This window comes from Phyllopteryx taeniolatus, chromosome 9, assembly GCF_024500385.1.
Source record: "Phyllopteryx taeniolatus isolate TA_2022b chromosome 9, UOR_Ptae_1.2, whole genome shotgun sequence".
Taxonomy (NCBI): Eukaryota; Metazoa; Chordata; class Actinopteri; order Syngnathiformes; family Syngnathidae; genus Phyllopteryx; species Phyllopteryx taeniolatus.
In genome coordinates, this window is record NC_084510.1 from 7,079,940 (window position 1) to 7,100,009 (window position 20,070).

At 40.7% G+C, this 20,070-nt stretch overlaps 1 protein-coding gene across 15 annotated transcripts in view; it reads left to right on the forward strand.

Annotated features, from left to right (window-relative positions):
- Positions 1 to 20,070, forward strand: part of foxp1b (forkhead box P1b) — a 241,910-nt gene that overhangs the window by 124,889 nt on the left and 96,951 nt on the right. For all 15 annotated transcript variants that reach the window (XR_009790041.1, XM_061783862.1, XM_061783858.1 and 12 more), the window contains one exon: positions 4,913 to 5,078. Coding sequence is in view for 14 of the 15 variants with exons in the window: in XM_061783862.1 (XP_061639846.1) it covers positions 4,923 to 5,078 (156 nt within the window). In the remaining variant the exon portion in view is untranslated. The remainder of the gene's footprint in view (positions 1 to 4,912; positions 5,079 to 20,070) is intronic.

The window sequence follows — 20,070 nt, forward strand, 5'->3', positions numbered from 1 at the left end:
GACACGCCTTTGCAACATCGTGTGGACATCGGGGACAGTGCCTCTGGATTGGCAGACTGGGGTATATTTAAAAAAAGGAACCGGAGGGTGTCCCTGTTAAAGCTACTGCCCCCGTGACCCGACCTCGGATAGGCGGTAGAAAATGAATAGATTGATGGATGGATGGATGGGACCGGAGGGTGTGTTCCAACTACAGGCGGATCACACTCCTCAGACTCCCTGGTAAGGTCTATTCAGGGGTGCTGGAGAGGAGGGTCCGTCGGGAAGTCTAATCTCAGACTCAGGTATGGTTTTCGTCCTGGCCGTAGGACAGTGCAGCAGCTCTACACCCTCGGCAGGGTCCTCGAGGGTGCATGGGAGTTGGCCCAACCAGTATAGCTGTATAAAAAATATTTTTCTGCACCGAATCAAATATCGTATCGCTCCCATAGTGAATAAAATCGTTCCGCCTGTAAATATATCGTTTCACGGTACCCGTGTATCTAGATATGTATCGAATCGTCCAAGTGCCAGAGATTCCCAGCCCTACTTGTAATCTTTAACAGCAATTGTCTGTGAAGCTTTGTTGAACAACCACTATGTGTGATATGTTGTTGTTTTTACACACATAAAATGTGAGTTTGAAATGGTATTGTCACGGTTTTTTTTTTTTTAAGGCAAGGCAAAACGTGGAGGACCCAAGTGCAGGGAAGCAGGGAGGCAAGGTAGAAATTATATTTAATTCCAAATCAAAGGCAAACAAGGGTCATGGAAAAAGCAAACCAAACAAAATCCCAAAACTGATAAAGTAACAAAGAAACACTTGAACAAACCTAAAACTGGAAACAAGACATGACTACTGAAACTACAGGCGACAGACTACAATGACCCGACAAGAACTGAAAAAAACCAGGGAACTAAATACAAACAGATTGATGAGACAACGAGGAACACCTGGACAAGACACGAGTGGCTGGAGGTTGCTGATTGGTCGTCACGAGGTAGGAGGTTGACGAGAACAGGTGGACACAATAACTAAATGAGCACACGACATAAAAAACACAGGAAAACATGAGGCAAAACCAAACATAATCCAAACCAAAACACAGACCATGACAGGTATACTTTGTCAGCTGTTATTGCTAACAGCTAGTGTTAAAAGCAGAACACCTCTCCCAGGAGTTTTGCTAAATTTTTATTTTTCAAAGACAAATATCCCTCAACAAGTCTTTAGTAGAAGTGACGTCAACAGTGCATATTTGATTTACAAAAGCTCAAAGGTTAACTGTATAAACATCACTTGCCATAATTTTAACCCTGCAAGTATGGTTTTATGACCGTTCTTCACTGTTCTGTAGTATGTTTGTTTTTGGAATAGGAACTCCTAGGTTCTTTACCTCAGTAAGTGCACTCTATATTATCTGGACACCTGACCTATAATTACAGCTGCACAGCAAAGCTTTTTGCATATGAGTTTAATGGGAACATCTGGAAAGCGCACAAAACATCATGAACCATGGGTGTCCCTTGCGATAAGTTAAAATTAATATATAATATAAAATAAAGAAAAATGCAGGGCTGATATATAGCAGAGCTCCTGGAGCTCCAGGAGATGGCATGTATTACTATCATTGCCTGTATTTCTATCATTGTAGCCTTTCTCTCCTATGCCTCATTCTCTTGATTACTGTGGGAGATGCTATGCATTTGTAAACATGCATGTCTGTTGTAATTAGGTCTCATTTAGCATGGAACGACAGTCATGTTCTATAAAATAATTAATTTCCCCCCATTTATGCAGTTGATGACAAAAACAGTTCTATTGTTTTTCTCTTTGTATATGGTGGGGAAAATACCCACCTCTTAAAGTGTGGCTGATTGAAGTCATCACATGGTTTCTCTAGAAGGGCATTTAATTTAATGTGAATGTGTCTCAGTGTCTCAGGAGGAGAAAAAGTGTCCAATGGCCTGTAGATGGAGTTGTTAGTCGGTGTGTCCCATTCCACAGTATTCCTTTTGCTCACTTCCTGTTTAGAAAATCCCATTATGGAAGGAGTCAATGCCAGACTGGAGGGGTTAGCTGGGTCAACATCTGTCTAGAGAGAGAGCAGTGGGGGAATGGGGCAGGGGGGCCAGTCTCAGCCCAGAGAACAGGGCCTGTAGGCCAGGCTGGGGCAGGTCTGAGGGGGGGGTGACACACCACTGAACCAGCACAAGCCACAGTGTCAGATGATTCTTTTGACTAGTTTGGGCTTTGTAGTAGATGGAAACGTACTGTACTTAATTTATGTTGGAACTCTGTTTAAAGGTCAGATGACAAATACGTTATGAGGTCAGTTAACATTCATATTTGCATTGTTTATATGTTATGTAATACATGCACGTAACTTCCAGCAAGTTTTCAACCATAGTTTAGCTAAAAATTTGGTTTTTATGAGGCATATTGAGTCCTCCCCAAAACTCAAGACACCAGGGTGTGGTTACTCTATCCACCGCAAGGGCTACCAGAAGTGACGTTGCAATTGCCAAACACAGCGCGCTACACACTGTATGCAATGGCGAGCAACGTGTTGGAATATGTGGAGGAGGAGGATTTTGACGTACAGGCGCACCCAACTGAACTTGGCATCGTCAAAGCGTACATGTTTGAGCAGCCAAGTAGCAGGTGTACAACAGAAAAAGAGAGTGGCCACTGGCTCCATGTGACGGTATGTCAAAACCATGTCTTCTTATACACTCATGGCTTGAAAAAAATCCCATCCCAGGGGTGCCAATTTTTTTTAGCACAACTATACCTATTATATATTCATATATGTTTCAGTGACACGGCACAAGCTTTTACATAGGATGCAGTATTCTTATATATTGTGTGCCCCTCGCTCGAGTTGAGTTATAACACGCTGCACAGAAAGTCTTTGCCGTGTCTGTTGTCTTGTCATATAGGCAAAAGTACAGACGTCAGTACTGAAAAGTACTGCGTGGGTCTGTTTTTCACTACTCCCCAGTGCATAGTAACCATAATACAGTCGTAGGTATATACAAGGAAATGCTCGCGTCTTGTCTGCGCCGCCTCGCTGCTGCATCGTGGCGGCTGCGAGATTTAGTTCTCTTGCTGGCGGTGGAGGTCCCGATGGCCGTAGGAAAAATAGTTAGCACCACAGCTGTTTTCAGCCTCTGCCTAACTACATCTGTGTATCCAAAGCTTTCGCAAAACACGCCGGTTCGAAGTGATCAGCACAGGGTTTGGAATGCTTGCTAGGCACCCATAGCTGAGCACGTTTCTTACAGTGTCGAGTGGCTTTCACTATCCACTGGTTACGTATTCCTTCTTCACTTGGAAAGCCAAAAAAAAAATAAAAAATCTTGCCGCTGCCTGAACCATTTGTACAGCCAAATGCCACACAATAAACCATCGTGACATCGTTAAATCATACGACAACAAATATACAAGGATGGGAACAACAGCATGGAACAATAACACACAACGTCGAATGAACAGGATGTTTGGCTTGTGTGACGTCACAGCACCGGAAAGAGACGAAGATCGGAAGGCGTGGGATGCAAAAAGCAGAAGGCGCATTCTGCATCATATTTATCGATTTAACTGCTGTATATCTGCTGTACAATCACTTCGAAATGGCAGATGTGGTTTGTAAAGGGGTTCCAGAGAATCTTTGTCCTCTGACCTTTAAGTTCACTGTGGCTCACAATGGCCGCTGAAAATCATGACCTAAAATGAAGTGTTGTTTATATTTCTTTCTATCAATGCTACATTGAGATTACTATCTCACGTATGCTTTTCACATATTCTCTGTGACAAGTTGTCAACCTCAATTTTCTGTCTGTCAGCCTGAGTGTGTGTCCCTATGGTGTCGAGGTATGTCTGCATCTTGTTTAGATCTGCATCTCTCGAGACGCCACTGAGTAGATATTAACGTACATTGGCCCTCCCATTACATGCCCTGAATTCAACCCCATAAATCTGTATTTAGTTCCATTTCCCCTTGCTTTCATGATGAGGCCCTGTGTTTTAAAGGCAATTATTCTGTTTCAAATAAATAATTAATCAGGCAAGTAAATTCGCTTCTGCCTGACTTGGTCAGCTTCATTAACCTGAAATTGGGAGGTTTGGTGAGTTGCACCAGTGAGGCTTGCCACCAATGCACAATAGCTGTAAATCATTCGACTGATTTTAAAAAATACAGGTGGTGCTACACACCAGTGTCACAAGACATGGATCATCAAAACTAAAATGTGTGTAAAAATGATTTTACTTAAAACACGACAAAATGTATTTGTTGGCCTTTCTATTCAGTTTAAATTCAAAAGACAACATTCTTCCTCAACAGCCCATTGGGAATATTTGTATTCAAAACTGCATTTTGGTGTTAATTGAACAGCCCCTGACAATGGAACTGTTTTCACTCAACCTTGCATTGGATGTTTCTCATGGAGCTCTTTTGGCACGCCTCACATAGTCGCCCTGGTTCCCATTAAAAGGCCATTGAGGAGTGGTTCTTCTGGGAGCCGTGCAAGTAAATATATCCATTTCCATAGAAAGTGTTTTGTTTTGGTGGGCCAGTGTTTTCTTGGGCTCCTCTGCATTAACTCAACTCAGGTTGGGTTGCTCTCCGATATGTCCTGTATTCCGGCCCCCGAGAGCACCCGTATTTATACTTCATGATGGAGAACACAAACAAAACCCGAGTTTGACTCCATATCAGTGCAAGAAGAACAAACAAGATACAGGCAAACAAAGACCAACAAGGAGATCTGCAATAAAAGTGAAATTCTAAAGGAAGGATATGACAGATGTTTATATTTTGTCCTGGAGTTGTAACACAACCTGATTGCTGTGTTTTAACAGCTGTTTGACCTTGTCTCTCTCTCTCTCTCTCTCTCGCCCTCCCTGTCCCTGTTTTCGCTCTGCAAGTTTTTAAGTCATGATGCAAGAATCTGGGACAGAGACAACAAGTAATGAACCATTTAATCAAAATGGAAGCGCAAGCATGGAGAATGATTCCAAAGGACAACGCAAGAGTGCTACGCCATCAGTGGAAGTGACTGCAGCTGATCTTGTGCATCTCCAACAGCACCAGGTAGAGCAGTCCCCCTTTCACACCTGTCTTCACTTTATTAAAACTTGTCATCAGCAGGCCCACGCCACCTCTTTAAGTGCCAATTAATATTTCATTCAGCTTCAAAGTACATCCTGAACATAAACACATTACTATTATTATTTATGTATATTGAGGCACTTTTTAAATATTTCAATAAGGGGAAGTGCTTGCTCTGTGTGGTTGTGTTTGGTTGCAAATGTGTTTACCGTAGCATGCGGCATCTGAATTTTTAAAATATTTATAATAATGTTCGGACATATTTTAAGTGTGTAGGTGCAAAAAGATTTTGCTGACAGTTGATTTTTAAATTTTTTATTATTATTATTTTTTTACATTCAATGGAATGACAGCATTTTCTTTGGATCATTGTAAACAAACCTTACACTGAAGGGAAATGCCACGCTCTGACGTGTTAACCAATGAGGTGCAGAGTGGCGCATCAATGTTCTTGTCACAGAAGCCCAAAACATTTTCTCCCATCTCAGTTTAGAGGCAGAAAGACAGGCTCTTTCTGTTGGTGTCAGTGTTATGTGTGGCATGCGACAGTGTGTTTAAGGAAACAACATTGAAAAGATCAGTGTGTCTTCTGCTATCTTGCTCTCGCCGGCAGGGCAACTGAGGCTGTTGTCAGGAGCTGTTTGGTGATGATGCACAGTCTCTATGCAGCTGACTGTTGTCACAGCACATCCGTCGTCTTTTGCTCATAGCGCGCAACAATACTAGATGAAGAAATGTGCAATAATTCAGCATTGTAATTCAATAATATTACAGCACAAGCAATCTGACGGCAAAGTGAAGTTGGTTTTCGCTTCCTCTTCTGAAAGTCACCTGCTAATACAATAGTGCTTTGAGATACAAGTTTACTTTGTTCCTTAACCACACTCATAACGTGAAACATTCATATCGTTCCCCATTGAAATGAATGGAAATGTCATTAATCCGTTCCAGCATCCCCTAAGAAACAACAAGCAGTTTTGGGACTGTGGTTTTTAATGCGAAAAGTAGCACGCTATAATATTCTACTTTATACAGTAAAATACATACAAAGTAATTACATAATTAAATAGAACTGTTTTTGTTACACTTCCTCCTTCAATTGTACTGCTCATTTTGGTGTGCACGCCTTGGCCACCTCAAGGCAGTATAATACAGACATACGGATATACTGGTCAAGCATTCACACGTTATTCTACCTTTATGCTTATCTTTATTTTTATTATTCCGCCCATTTTTTGACACGCTTCTCCTTCGCCATTTTACATCTGATTCACTCCGTTCCAACTTCGACGTGCGAAAAATTCACGCAACGCTTGTTATTACTCATCTAAGCCGCAACATTTTCACATTACCCACATTTTACACCCAAATAATTCATTCCCAATGACACTTTCAACAAAATCCTTTCACATCATTCTCTTTCACTTTTAAAACATTCAGCTCATTCAGAACTTCTTCAAAACACATTCCTGTATTCCCCACATTCCACATTTTACACCCACATTTCAATATGTTAAAACACCCACATTCTCCCCCATTCCACTCTATTCTGCCTTGTTCCCCCCTGATTCCACATTTCTTCACCAATTCAAACCATTCCACGTACTACGTTTTCCACATTACCCACATTCTGCACTATACAACACGAACATACCCGCATTTTAGCCACAATAAGACAAATTCTACATTTTTCGCTAGTTTCCTTATTTCTCAACCGATTCCCACCGTTTCAACTTCTACGTGTTCAGCTCATTCGGGCGCATGATTTCAATCAGCATTGCAGCATTCAGACGCAATTTCACCAGGAATTGCACCTTCTAGTTGCATATGCTGTGCTAAAGAGTATAACTATGGATTGACGACATGATAGTTTGAAGCCGAGCTGGCTAAAATGTTGTTTTCTTTATGACTGGTGTCTTTGGACAAAAGTTATTTTCCATGTATTTATACAAATATATGATTTATGTAAATGCAAACAAAGCCTAAACATCGGCATTGTCATCTTTGTTTGCTCTGTGGTGACGTCTTGTGTTTAAAAAAAGACATTACAGACATTTTAAGTTCTTACGGGTGCTTTGTCACGGTCCCCTTCACCAGTCGCACGAGCCAGAAGGAAGTGCCAAATGCAGAAGTAGGTTGCGTATATACCAGATAAGTCCTTCTTAGCAGAGGGTAAGGAATATATGGCTCTGAGTATTATCTTATTTCCACTATTGCTGCTGAAAAAAAATTAAAATCTCCCCGTTGTAGGACTAATAAAGATTATCTTACCTTCATTATATCTGCCAAACTGTCACTTGTTGTGAAGCGAGTTAAGAGTCTCAAGTTTGCGCTAGCAAGTCAAAACAATCATCCAATTGAGCGCTCGTATCGCGAAAAACTCATAATTCGGGTCACTTGTATCTCAAGGTACGACTGCACTTTGTTATATAATTGCTGCTGGTTTGTGATGCACCAGTTCTAGAGGAATTAAGTCATGTATATGTTACATAATATGAAATAATCATTGCTGAAAATAAACCATCAACAATGAGAAATATACGAATTTGTGGACACAGCTATGCATAAGGAAGCCATAAAAGCCCAAAGGTGTTATTAAATGATCCACGCCATGTTTTGGGAAGATCAATAATTTGACAAATGTTACAGATAAATAGTATTGTATTGTCAAAATGTGTTTCTAAAAATTTTTGTTAATGTGTCCAAAAGTGTCTTACGCTTCAGTCTTAGTGTTTGGACTTTAGGCCACTTGAGAACTGCTCCGTCTCCCCTTTCTGTCAGCTCTACATCTCGGGCCTTTTTTCCATCATAGTATGTCGTCAGTGAAAAATTCATAGCCATACTGAATTCATTACTGCAGTAGTCACAGAAACCCATGGATAAAATTTCAATAACTGTAGGCCACAGTTGAGTAAACAGTTGTGCTGAAACCTAATTCCTGTTGACTTTTTCCTTCATTCTGTACTAGAGGCATTTACTTTGATTCACTGTGCAAAGACAACAACAGGGTAGCATGTTATGGATGAGCGGTGGGGATGTCACAGTTGTGTTCTTAACAGCAACACGGTATTACGAATAGAAATCCCCAACTTACATAAATAATCAACAACAATTCAATCACTGTTCGCTTTCTTTCATTACAGTATTTGGTATTATTGTGGAAAGGCTCCAATTTTAAACTCTGCCTTTTTTATACAATTCCAGTAATTCTTAAGTTGAAAAGGAGAAAGGTCAAATTTGGAAAAGGGAGAGAGGTCTTTAAAGGGTTGCTTACCAGGAACAGGTTTAGAAAGCATGCACATGCATCTGTGATGCATGCTCTAGCCATGTTCATTTTTAGGGCATAACAGTGGAATCTTTGTAAAATTGTCTTACAGTAATCTGTTACCGCTCCCACGATTACACCTATTACCTCACAAAAACATCCAACATGCTGTTGAAACTTTATTTGAAAAAGAAAAAGATCAATGTATTTTTCATACTCGAATACAGTTGTCATAGACTTCTTTAACTGGGTAGGCGCAACAAACCTGGCAGTGACATATCATTTATTCTCATTAGGCAATATAACAATGAAAGACACACCTCATTAATAAAGACGGGGGTGAAACAATTGTAATCTGTTTGATCATCTTGATTTTGACAGGGGAATTCATCTTGACTATTCAGATCTTGGGAAAGACCATAAGCTTAACTCGAGCATGTCTATAAATGATATTAGATTTAAATACAGCATGATAAGAATGAAAGGTGCGTAGAAAAGATCAGCTGTCTTTCAAAGAAATAGTGGAACTAAAGGCCCGCTGCATACCCGTCATTTGCAATAATATTGGTCATTGCAGAGGGTAAAGAATATATGCCTGTGAGTATTTTGATATTGTCTGTCTACATATGTTGCTCCACCGTTTATGTTCAAATATCCGTTGCTTAAAGGGTTATAACACCGTTACTATCGATGCTAATCGTTGGCCCGTCCATAGTGTTTTTCTTTTTTTTTTTTGCTACCAAAGTGGTTTGGTTGTTTTAAATACATCATGTGCAATGCTCTTGGTTTTGTTTACTTTGACAGTAAACTTCAACTGTGCATTAAACAGCTTAAAGCCTCTTTGTTGATGATTTTTTTCACTATCTGCTAAACTGCTGCTTTTTGTGAAGTGAGTTGAGTTCACTGGCATCATGCAGCGCTCATATCTCAAGTTTGTGCTCGCAAGACAAAGCAAGAAATCGTCCAATGACAGCTTGTATCCTGAAAAACGTAAGCCGGGTCACTCGTATCCCAAGGCACCCCTGTGTATGCAAGTGAAGATAGTGTAAACCAGTGGTGGCCAACCAGTCAGAGACCAAGAGCCACATTTTTTTACTGTGCAACCACAAAGAGCCACATCATACACATGGACACACATAAACATCACTCAATCCCTTCCTCACACACAAATACATTTGCTAAGCCAAATTTATTTAAAATTTCACACAAAAACATGATAGTGACAGAAATTAACTCCTACAGTACTAAGACCACAGGCCAGTCTTTTCAACAATATAACTTGTGTGAACTGTCTCACACAGACAAACTCCCAGTTCAACCAAGTCCCCAAACCATAATAATTTTCAATAGTGTTTTTTCTTTTACTATGCATGTTACTTAGTGGGACTTCTGGCATTCCTTGCCTTTAACAATCCTCTTCAAATCTGGCTTGTATTCCGTTGTTGCCACTCGATGCAATTCTTTCACATGGGTGTCAGTCAGAACAGATCGATGCTTTGATTTCACGTTTTTCAGGGTGGAAAACACAGACTCGCAGACGTATGTTGACCCAAACATTGAAAGTATCTTAAGCGCAGCCCGTTTGACATTAGGGTATTTTTCCATTGGCACACTTTTGCAGAATTCAATGGTTCCTTCCCTTAAAGCAGGTTTCAGTTGGTCCTCTTCACAAGGATGAATCATCTCCAACTCAGCCGCAGCCTCATCTGTGACCAGAGGAACTTTCAAACAGTCCATCACAGCATTAAATAGGTCGACAAGGAACGTAATCTGTGGCCTTTTAAGTTGTAAATCACAGAACCGGGCCACAAAGCTTTCTTGCAGGTTTTCAACCAGTGTTGGATATCTGGCTCTTTGCTTATTCAGGGCAGCGCTGGTAACTTGCCCGCTGGCTTTTAGCAGAGTGGGAAAATGCGTTAAAATATGAATATGCGCCTTAAACAGCTTCAGTTTGTTGACAAATGCAAACACACTTTGCACCAGGTTAGGCAGCATTTTTAACTTACCATGCAAGGTTAGGTTCAGTCTGTCCAAGTGACACAGCGTGTCGACCAAAAAGGCCAGATCCATAATCCACTTGAGGTCCCAGAGTTCGGGATAGTCCTTGTCCTTCTCTTTCATAAACAATTTCACGGCATCCAAAAGCTGAAAGAAACGAGAGTACCTGGCCTTTTGACAGCCACCTCACAGTGCAGTGCAACGGCAGATCACCTGGAAGCCCTTGGTCCAGCTCAGCGATAAGATTCTTGAATTGCCGGTGGTTAAGCGAATGTGTCCGGATGTAGTTGACAATTTCCCTCACAGGTTTCATGACGTTGTCCAAATTCAATGATTTAGACATGTGTTGCTCCTTGTGGATGATGCAGTGGAAATTCCAAAACTCTGGAAATGTTTGGTCAGCTTTGCACTGCCCCACAAGTCCGTTCACAGATCCAATCATGGCTGGCGCTGCATCCGTGGCTATTGCAGTTAGTTTTTGTATGGGCAGGTTTGCTTTCGCAAATGCAGCCATCATTGTTTCTTTCAGAATCAGAATCATCTTTATTTGCCAAGTATGTCCAAAAAACACACAAGAAATTTGTCTCCGGTAGTTGGAGCTGCTCTAGTACGACAACAGACAGTCAACTGACAGAGAACACTTTTGAGACATAAAGACATTGACAAAAAACAGTCACTGAGCAATAAGGGGTTAATAGTTATCTGGTAATGCCGGTACATTTTTTTTAATCTTTCACATCTATGCCACGGGTTCTATCTTTTAATGGCACAATATCAAGTTCTTCTTTGATCAAACAATCGTTTGACACAGACCGTGCAAATATTGCCAACTGAGGCTTGTCTTGTATGTCACAACTCTAATGCAACACTAAAATACTCACATGCTTGAAGGTCAGAGTGCAACTGTGATTCAATAGCCGTGTTAATGTCCGATATTCTCTGTACAACAGTATGGCGGGAGAGTTGGATGTCTGATACCATTCGTTTTAGTTTGTCGTTTTCAGGAGACAAGATTTCAACAACGTCACAGAGGCATTTTTTAACAAACTCTCCTTCATTGTATGGCTTTTTGGCCCGTGCAGTGTTCCAAGCCAGTTGATACGATGCAAGCGTTACAGTCTCTGAGTGCTTTGTAAATTTGGGGAAAAACTGTATCCGCTTTTCTGCCTGACTTTTCTTTCTACACAGTATAAGTATATAAGAAATTGTATAAGTAAACAAATATATCAGAATCAGAATCAGAATCAGAATCAGAATCATCTTTATTTGCCAAGTATGTCCAAAACACACAAGGAATTTGTCTCCGGTAGTTGGAGCCGCTCTAGTACAACAGACAGTCAATTTACAGAACACTTTGGAGACATAAAGACATTGACAAAAAACAACAACAAACAACAATTGTGCAAAAAGATGCAGAGTCCTCAGTTCGAATGGCTAATATCGCAATAGTCCGGTGCAATGACCATTGTGCAAAGGGCACTGAGACTTTATATATATAAATACTTATACTTATATATAAATAAGTATAAGTATACACTACAGTCAGCCATTCACAAGAACCCCGTACACTGTGGCGTTTGACTGCGTCACTTGGTGTGCGGCTGGCCAAAGGTGGAAATTCTTTAGTATTGCTCCATTTGGGTGTGCTGCATACTTTCAAAAGATTTACTCCTCCGAAATCTGCATGTTTGTTTTGCAGAAGCTGTGGTTAAGTTATACTCTCATGAGGAAGTGAACATAGTGTAGACAATTGTCCAGAAACTCTTTGCTAATGCAGTAGTCTATTTTGTGACGATTTTGCAACTGCAAATAGTGTTGTCAGAATGCTTCTGCTATTTAAATCCGTAGACATTCAGGGACAACGATGCTGTTGGAGTTGTTCTTTGACATGTCATTGGACATTCATTATATTAACCAAAAACAAAGCAAAAATTTTCTACTCAGTGCTTGTTTACATATGTCTTGATTGTCCAATTTTCTTTAAAATGTTCTGAAATAATATAAACAAATTCAAATTTCAATCAGTCAGTTTCTTTTTTTCTTCCCTCTATTGCATGGCCAAGATGGTCATAGTATTACGTGGAGAGAGAACAGAGAATGACACACATAACAGGCCGCAGAAAGAGTTGAGCGAGCACAGGTTTTATTTTTGCATTATGCAAGTCATACATGATTCCCTGTGGAGACTTGAGAAGGTGGAAATGCACTTCTCAGCGCCATCGTCATCGACCGCTATCCTGTCGAGCTTTCGAGGGCTCCGTGATAAATCTTAAGCTATAAGAGTACACTCAGAGCTATAAGAGTACACTCAGAGTTTTGCGCATGCACGCATGCATGGCTGTACACACACACACACACACACATTTAGGGAGAAACCCATTGCATGTGCATGGTCTATTGTTTCTGCATTTCAGTATAGATTATTGGAAATTACCTCTTGTAAGATGCAAATTCAGAGGTATAGCCAGAAAGCATTTGTGCTTTTACATGTTGCCTATCAAATTCACTGGCGTCGGGTGGAAACCTCGTATCTCCAACACCATCACCATCACCGTTCAGGGAACTGACACTGATGGGCTGGCCTTTTTCCCGCCTCCAGGCCCACTTCCACTCTCCCTGTTGTGGGCGGATTTGTTTGTAGGGACGTCTAGAATCCGTCCCTTAAGGGGGTGTGGGATATGTTATGGTCTGTGTCAGTTCATTGTTGATTTCGCAAGTCACTTTCCCTGAGTCATGTCACGTTTCCTGTCGTGGTGAGTCTATTCCTTGTGTTTGTTACTTTGAATCTTGTTTTTTGGGGGACTTTTGTTAATTGAGTATTTTGAGTTTTTGACTTAGCTCGTTTGCCCTTTTTTATAAGTAAATAGCTTTTTTTTAAAGATTACTCCTGCTTCCCTGTCTAATAACGTCTTCTACCAACCTATTTTTTTTTTTCCAAAATCAACCTCCCGTCCCATCTCTTTTTCGTCAAATCAAGAACATTTGCCCAGACACACTCCACTCTTATCAACAGCCTCCCCAGCACTGACTCTCTCTCCACCCCCAAAGAACTGGTTACTCACCACAATCATACTTTCCATAATCTCCTCAACACTCTTGGTCCAGTTAAAACCAGATCTGCACCTTTCACCACCTCTGCACCCTGGTTCACCGCTGCACTTACTTGACAATTAAAATCTAAAGGTCTTCAACTCGAGTGCCTCCATAAGAAAACCGGATTCACTGTACACAAGGGCATTTACAGTCATTATCCTAACCATGACAGTTTTTCTCCAGCCAAATCTACCTTCTACACAACCCAAATCCATAAAATGAAGGCAACTCCAAGGCACTATTCTCCCTGCTTGGCAATATTTCACGCCCAGTGGACTCTATTCTCTCCCACTTGTACTCATTGGTTTTTTTCTGTAATTTGCTTTTGTCATTTTAAAATGCAAAAAAAACAAACAGATCCACCAGCAACTTCCTCCTGCCTTAGTCCATCCTCTCTGCCTCCCCCTCTCCTACCTGTCTCCTAACTTTTAGGTTTTACTCTACCTTCTGCCATCGACATTTCAGAAATCATCCGTTGCTCCAAGCCCTCCACTTGCCAATTTGACCTCCTCCCTACTGTTTTGGTAAAAGTTTGCCTCCTGTCCCTTGTCCCCCTCAGCACTAACATCATCCACTCATCTCGCTCTACTGGTGTTGTTCCCACAGTATTTAAAACTGCAGCCATAACCCCAATACTGAAAACAACTCAGTTCAGATCCAAATAATTTCAATCACCTTCATCCGATCTCCAGCCTCCCATTTCTCTCAAAACAGAGAGAAATGTCAATGTCTTTGTCTTCAAAGTGTTCTGTAAATTGACTGTCTGTTGTACTAGAGCGGCTCCAACTACCGGAGACAAATTCCTTGTGTGTTTGGACATACTTGGCAAATAAAGATGATTCTGATTCTGATTCTGAACATCTTGGAAAACATCGCTTCTCAGCTCCACTCCCACCTCACTTCCAATAATCTCTATGAACAGTTCCATTCTGCCTTCCAGCCCCTCCATAGAACCAAACCAGATCACCCAATGACCTCCTCCTGGCAGCTGACTTTGGCCTACTCACTATCCTCATCCTCCTTGATCTGACTGCAGTTTTTAATACCATTTCCTAGACAATTCTCCTGAACAATCTCCACCACAGTGACATTACACATGTTCCTCCAGTGGTTCAGTTCTTACCTGTCCGGCAGCACCCAGTTTGTGCAAACGAATTCATTCAAATCCCATCCGACCCCGTTTCCTCTGGTGTCCCCCAGGACTGTGTCTTGGGCCCCCTCCTCTTTATCACCTACATCCTACCTCTTGGCAATATTTTCCGTATAGTCAATTTACACTTTCACTGTTACGTGGATGACACCCACCTCTACCTCTCCTAACTCTCCCACTTTTCCTCCCTTACTAACTGCTTCACTGAACTCAAACACTGGTTTTCATCCAACTTGTAACAACTCAATAGTGATAGAACTGATATTCTACTCATAGGTACCAAGTCCATGGTAGCCAAAATTGACAGTTTGTCCACTGATAATTCCTGTTACCCACTCTCCTGAGGTTAAGAGTCTGGGTGTCATCCTTGACGGCACACTCTCCTTCCAAGTACACATAAACAACATCACCCAGTCTGCATACTTTAGCTTACAAAACATCAATCGCCTCTGTCCATCCCTTACCCCCACGCTGCTACTGTCCTTGTTCATAGTCTCGTCACTTCCCGCTTGAATTATTGCAAATTTCTCCTGTTTTGTCTCCCCCACAAGTCACTAAAAAAACTACAGTTTAACTCTGCCGCCCGTATTATCACAAGGACCCCCTACACTCACCACATCACTCCAGCCCTGCAACAACTCCACTGGCTCCCCGTCCAATACCAATACACCTTCAAGGCCATCAATAATCTTGCCGCTATTTTGTTGTCATACCCTCCTGCTCTCTCAGATCATTGTCCTTCATCTACCTCACAGTCCCTTCTGCGCGTCTGACCCCAGTCTTTGGAACACACTACCACCTGACCTGCAAAACACTGACTCATTAGCACTCTTCAAATCCAAACTCAAGAAACACCTAAAGGCAAGACACACCTATTCCGGACTGCCTGTACACTTTAAGATTTCCCATATCTTTTGGCATTTTAATTGTTTTATGTTCTGTTATTTTTATTCTATTGCTTGATTTCTTTAAACTATATTTGTATGTGACCTTGAGTGGTTTGAAAAGCACTTATAAATAAAACCTATTGTTATTATTAGTAGACTTTACACCGATCTGATCGGCTTTAATGTAATAATTCACCGATCCGATCATTGACATCATTGATCGGCTGCACAAAAGACATTTACTCCGCGTTGCCATCGTGCGCAGTATATTTGACTCCAAAAGTTTATTTTTAGCCTTGTCACGTGTCTTTTGACGTAGTACTGTAAATATCTGACGGCCAATAAAGTTATTTAAAAAGAACCAAAAAAACATGTCGGCGGTGTAGGACACACGTAATGCCCGGATCAGACTACAAGACCAGTTTGTTCTTTCACGATTGCACAATGTCAGACAACTGCAATAAAATTTTGTATTGCGATACCACCGCATCCCGTTTTTTTACGATCATTGGGGTTTATCTTGTCAACTCAAATGCGACCGGATACACCGTGGCGACGACAACAAGAGTGGATCGCACCGACTGTATTATAAGAACAAAATGGGGAAAAATGTATGTTGGTGGTCACCGGTGCTCAGGAGAGGACGTTAGTTTCAGGCTTGCTTGAGGTATGTTTACGTACTTTTAATACGATACGCCTCGCAAGCAGGCAACAAAATGTTATATAGCCTAGCAAGCTGTGTTAGCACTAACGGTTGTGCGTAAACATGCCGATTCTGTCGAATCATGCTCGAAAGTTTTGTTGTGGGTGAAGTAATTTAATTACAATAAAGTAATTTAATTACAGTGAGTTAGCACCCATTATTTATGTCATGTTATAATGTTGGTTTGACCTGACTGAATAAAATACATGACCTGACTAGAGCAGTGATTTCCAACCTTTATGGAACCAAGGAACATACTTTACAAATGAAAAATCTCACGGCACACCAGCAAACAAAAATATCACAAAAAGTGGATACATTAATTACTGTATGTACTTCTTGCTATCTAATAGAAGACCATTCATTTGTTCTGTCTGTCACTATGCCTCACTGGTACATTATTTATTGTAAATATACTTTTTGGAGCAATTAAGTACACAAGTACATACAGTAAATGAACAGGTCATTAAATAAACACATTGCTCCATCGGTGATCGGTTATCGTTTTTTTTTAAACTCGCTGATCGGTGATCGGCCCCAAAAATCTTGATCGTGTAAAGCCTAATTATTTGTAGTAGTAGTATATAATATAATAATAATAATTTCAGTCAGCATAACTATACAGTGTTGCAATATTTGCCATCTCTTCACTTTAGGACACATTTTGGAAATGGGCAGTTAGTGATTTTTTTTTTTTTGGAGGGCGCTCTGATAATCCTACTCAATTTTGAATCCCTCTTATTATTATCTGACTGACATAGACCTGATCACTGAAATAATTTGTCCTCAGTCTTGCTGTGAGTCCTCTGGGATTCTCAGGTATCTCCACCTGTTCTGTTGATATTGTCACAATATAACATGAGGCTCAGCATAGGTTCTGCACCCAGCTTATTGGAAAATCAGTGAAAGAGGATAACATCAGTGTTATGACACTGCATATTGCCTTAAATTGCTTTATTGGTAAAATGATAGTGCTCGTACAATTTGAATAATTTCATGGAATCCCTCACAGGACAGATTAATTATGTTATCACACAACTGGCAACATCTGTCTTTATACCACAGCACATGACAGTTTTATTACAGGCTAAATTTCTTTGCTGGTTCTGGCAATTGATGTGTGATCTGATTATTAATCACAGATGCACAGCTATGGTTGAAAAAGGGATCATAATTATTTGAAAAACAAGGATATTATTACTGTGGAACGTCCAAATTCAAACACTCTAAATGGCGTACAATTTGGGAAGTGACCAAAATGTTCTGAAAAGTTGCACAAAAACTTTGTTGAACAGGGATGTGTAAGAAGTAATCTTATCTAAGTTTTCTTTCTTTATGTTTTTTGTTCTTGTCTTGGAACCACTCTAGGGTACCAGTGTTGACAAACACAAAATAAAGACCTTAGAACCCGAAGAAGTACATGAGACTCTGTCCCGGCTGCACAATACAATATTACTAAGTTCGCAATATGATGAAAATAATAAGAAGCCAAGAATAGAACTTAAAGTGAGTGGTATTTGATCTTTAAAGGAAACAAATTATGCAATGTCTCAAAGGTTCCAAATAGCTCCCAGGTGTCTTGATATGTTTGTGACATGCCCGGTATCTGAATGTAGTGTTTCAAACATGTTAAACATACCAGATGCCAAATAAAGAAAGTTAAAAGCATGAATTGAATTGTCATTTGTGTAGGTGGCACTTCATCACCAAGCCATCAAATTAGACTCAATTAGTGTGCTAATCCGTGCATGTGGCCTAGGCTGCGGAAACATAGCCACCCAGAATGTGATGTCACAATCTCTCCAATATTTTAGCAGTTTGCCGACAAACAAATTTTCGAAAATAGGCAACTCCCAACAAAATTACTTGGTTGTGTAATTTCACACTCAGTTCCTGCTGGTCCGTACAAATTTGTACAGTTGTGCATTATTGGCACCCCTTCATTTTTGTATAACTTCTATAATATGTTCAGAAATAAATGGAAATGTACCAAACTTATATCATCAGGATCTTTTAATTGGTCCAAGGTAATTTAACAATGAAAAATGTTTTTTTTTTTTCAACTTAGATATTGTAATTTAAAAGAAACAGAAAACAGCATGTGCAGCAATGTTAGCACTCCTTAATATTTGATTGCACACCCTTTGGCAGCGATGACAGCCTCCAAGCGTTTCTTGTATCCATCTATAAGCTTTTTGCACTTCTCAGGTGGTATTTTCTCCCACTCTTCCTTTGCAATTTGTTCAAGCTCTCGATCATTTGCAGGGTTTGTTTTCCCAAGGGCAGATTTTAGCTCCCCCAAATATTTTTTATTGGATTGACATCAGGACTCATTGCTGGCCATTTTAAAACAGTCAATTTTTTTTTGTTTTCAACCATTCCTGTGTGTTTTTTGGGTCTTTGTCTTGCTAGAGGACCGCTTCACCTCAAACCAAGTTTTCTTACAAAGGGTAAGACAATTTTGCTCTAAAATCTGTTGATAATTTTCTTATTTCATGAAAGTTGTGATGCACTCAAGGCCTCTAGTACCAGATGTGAGCGACAAAGCAGCCCCACAGGAGCCTTTACCACACTCGACTGTTGGCAGTGTGTTCTTTTCCTTACAGGCTTTATAGTGCTATCTGTAAACATACTGTTTGTGTGTATTGCTAAAAAGTTCTATTTTTGTTTCATCTCTCCATAAAATATTAGCATTTGGTCTTGTTATCAAACACAAGTTCTCTGTAGAAAAATTTCACTTGATTCATTTTCTTCAGGAGATATTCCACATTTAATACTTAAACTTCAATAATATTGAGCACGTCGGTAAACAATCTAAAAAAGGAAAATAATAAAAGAACAATGGAATGCATCGCGTCCTTGCACCCCCACCCCACCCTATCTATGTTCGTCACGTTCCTTGTTGAAGGGAGAGTACATGTTGTTCTTCACACTATACTGCATGGTTTTGATACTGTTCTCACATTGTTTTCCAACTCATTGGAGATGTGATCAGCTGTGAAGTGTTCTTCAAAAATAATAAAACATTTGTTTGGGAAGAAAAACCACCCAGGGTTTGTTCATTGGCTTTTGGTCACCTTCCAAGACAGCCAACCTATGAACTAACAACTCTTTGTTGAGTCTACCACCACTTTAAAGCTGGAGGGAGAGAGAAAGTGATGGAGGGAGATGTAGGTGGAGAGGGCAAGAGAGAGAGATGCACATATTGCATATGTATCCAGCCCATTGTTTAAAATGGAGCTGACGGAGTGTCTTCCACCTTGCCTCCACCCCCATATCTTGCAAAGGTATCAGGGTACAGATTTAGTCAACTCTCTGTGCTAATGGGTTCAAATGTTTTTTGTTGTTGATGTTTTGTTTTGTTTTAATTCAGTAAAAAAAAAATGACCAGACCGGCGGAATGGTGGGCGACTGGTTAGCACATCTGCCTCACAGTTCTCAGAACCGGGGTTCAAATCCGGCCTCACCTGTGTGGAGTTTGCATGTTCTCCCCGTGGCTGCGTGGGTTTTCTCCAGGTACTGCGTTTTCCTCCCACATTCCAAAAACATGCATGGTAGTTTAATTGAAGACTCTAAATTGCCCGTAGGTGTGAATGTGAGTGTGAATGGTTGTTTGTTTGTATGTGCCATGCGATTGGCTGGCGACCAGTTCAGGTTGTACCCTGCCTCTCGCCCAGAGTCAGCTGGAATAGGCCCCAGTACGCCTGCGACCCAAGTGGGGATAAGCGGTTCGGAAAATGGATCGATGGATGATCTGACCATCAGTCGGGTGTAGCAGACATGCGCCCCGCAAACTGAGGAGCCACAGGGACTCCCGACCACTTTATAACCCCACTCCTCCACGCTGCCCTGCTGTGAGACGGCCACTAGGAGAATGC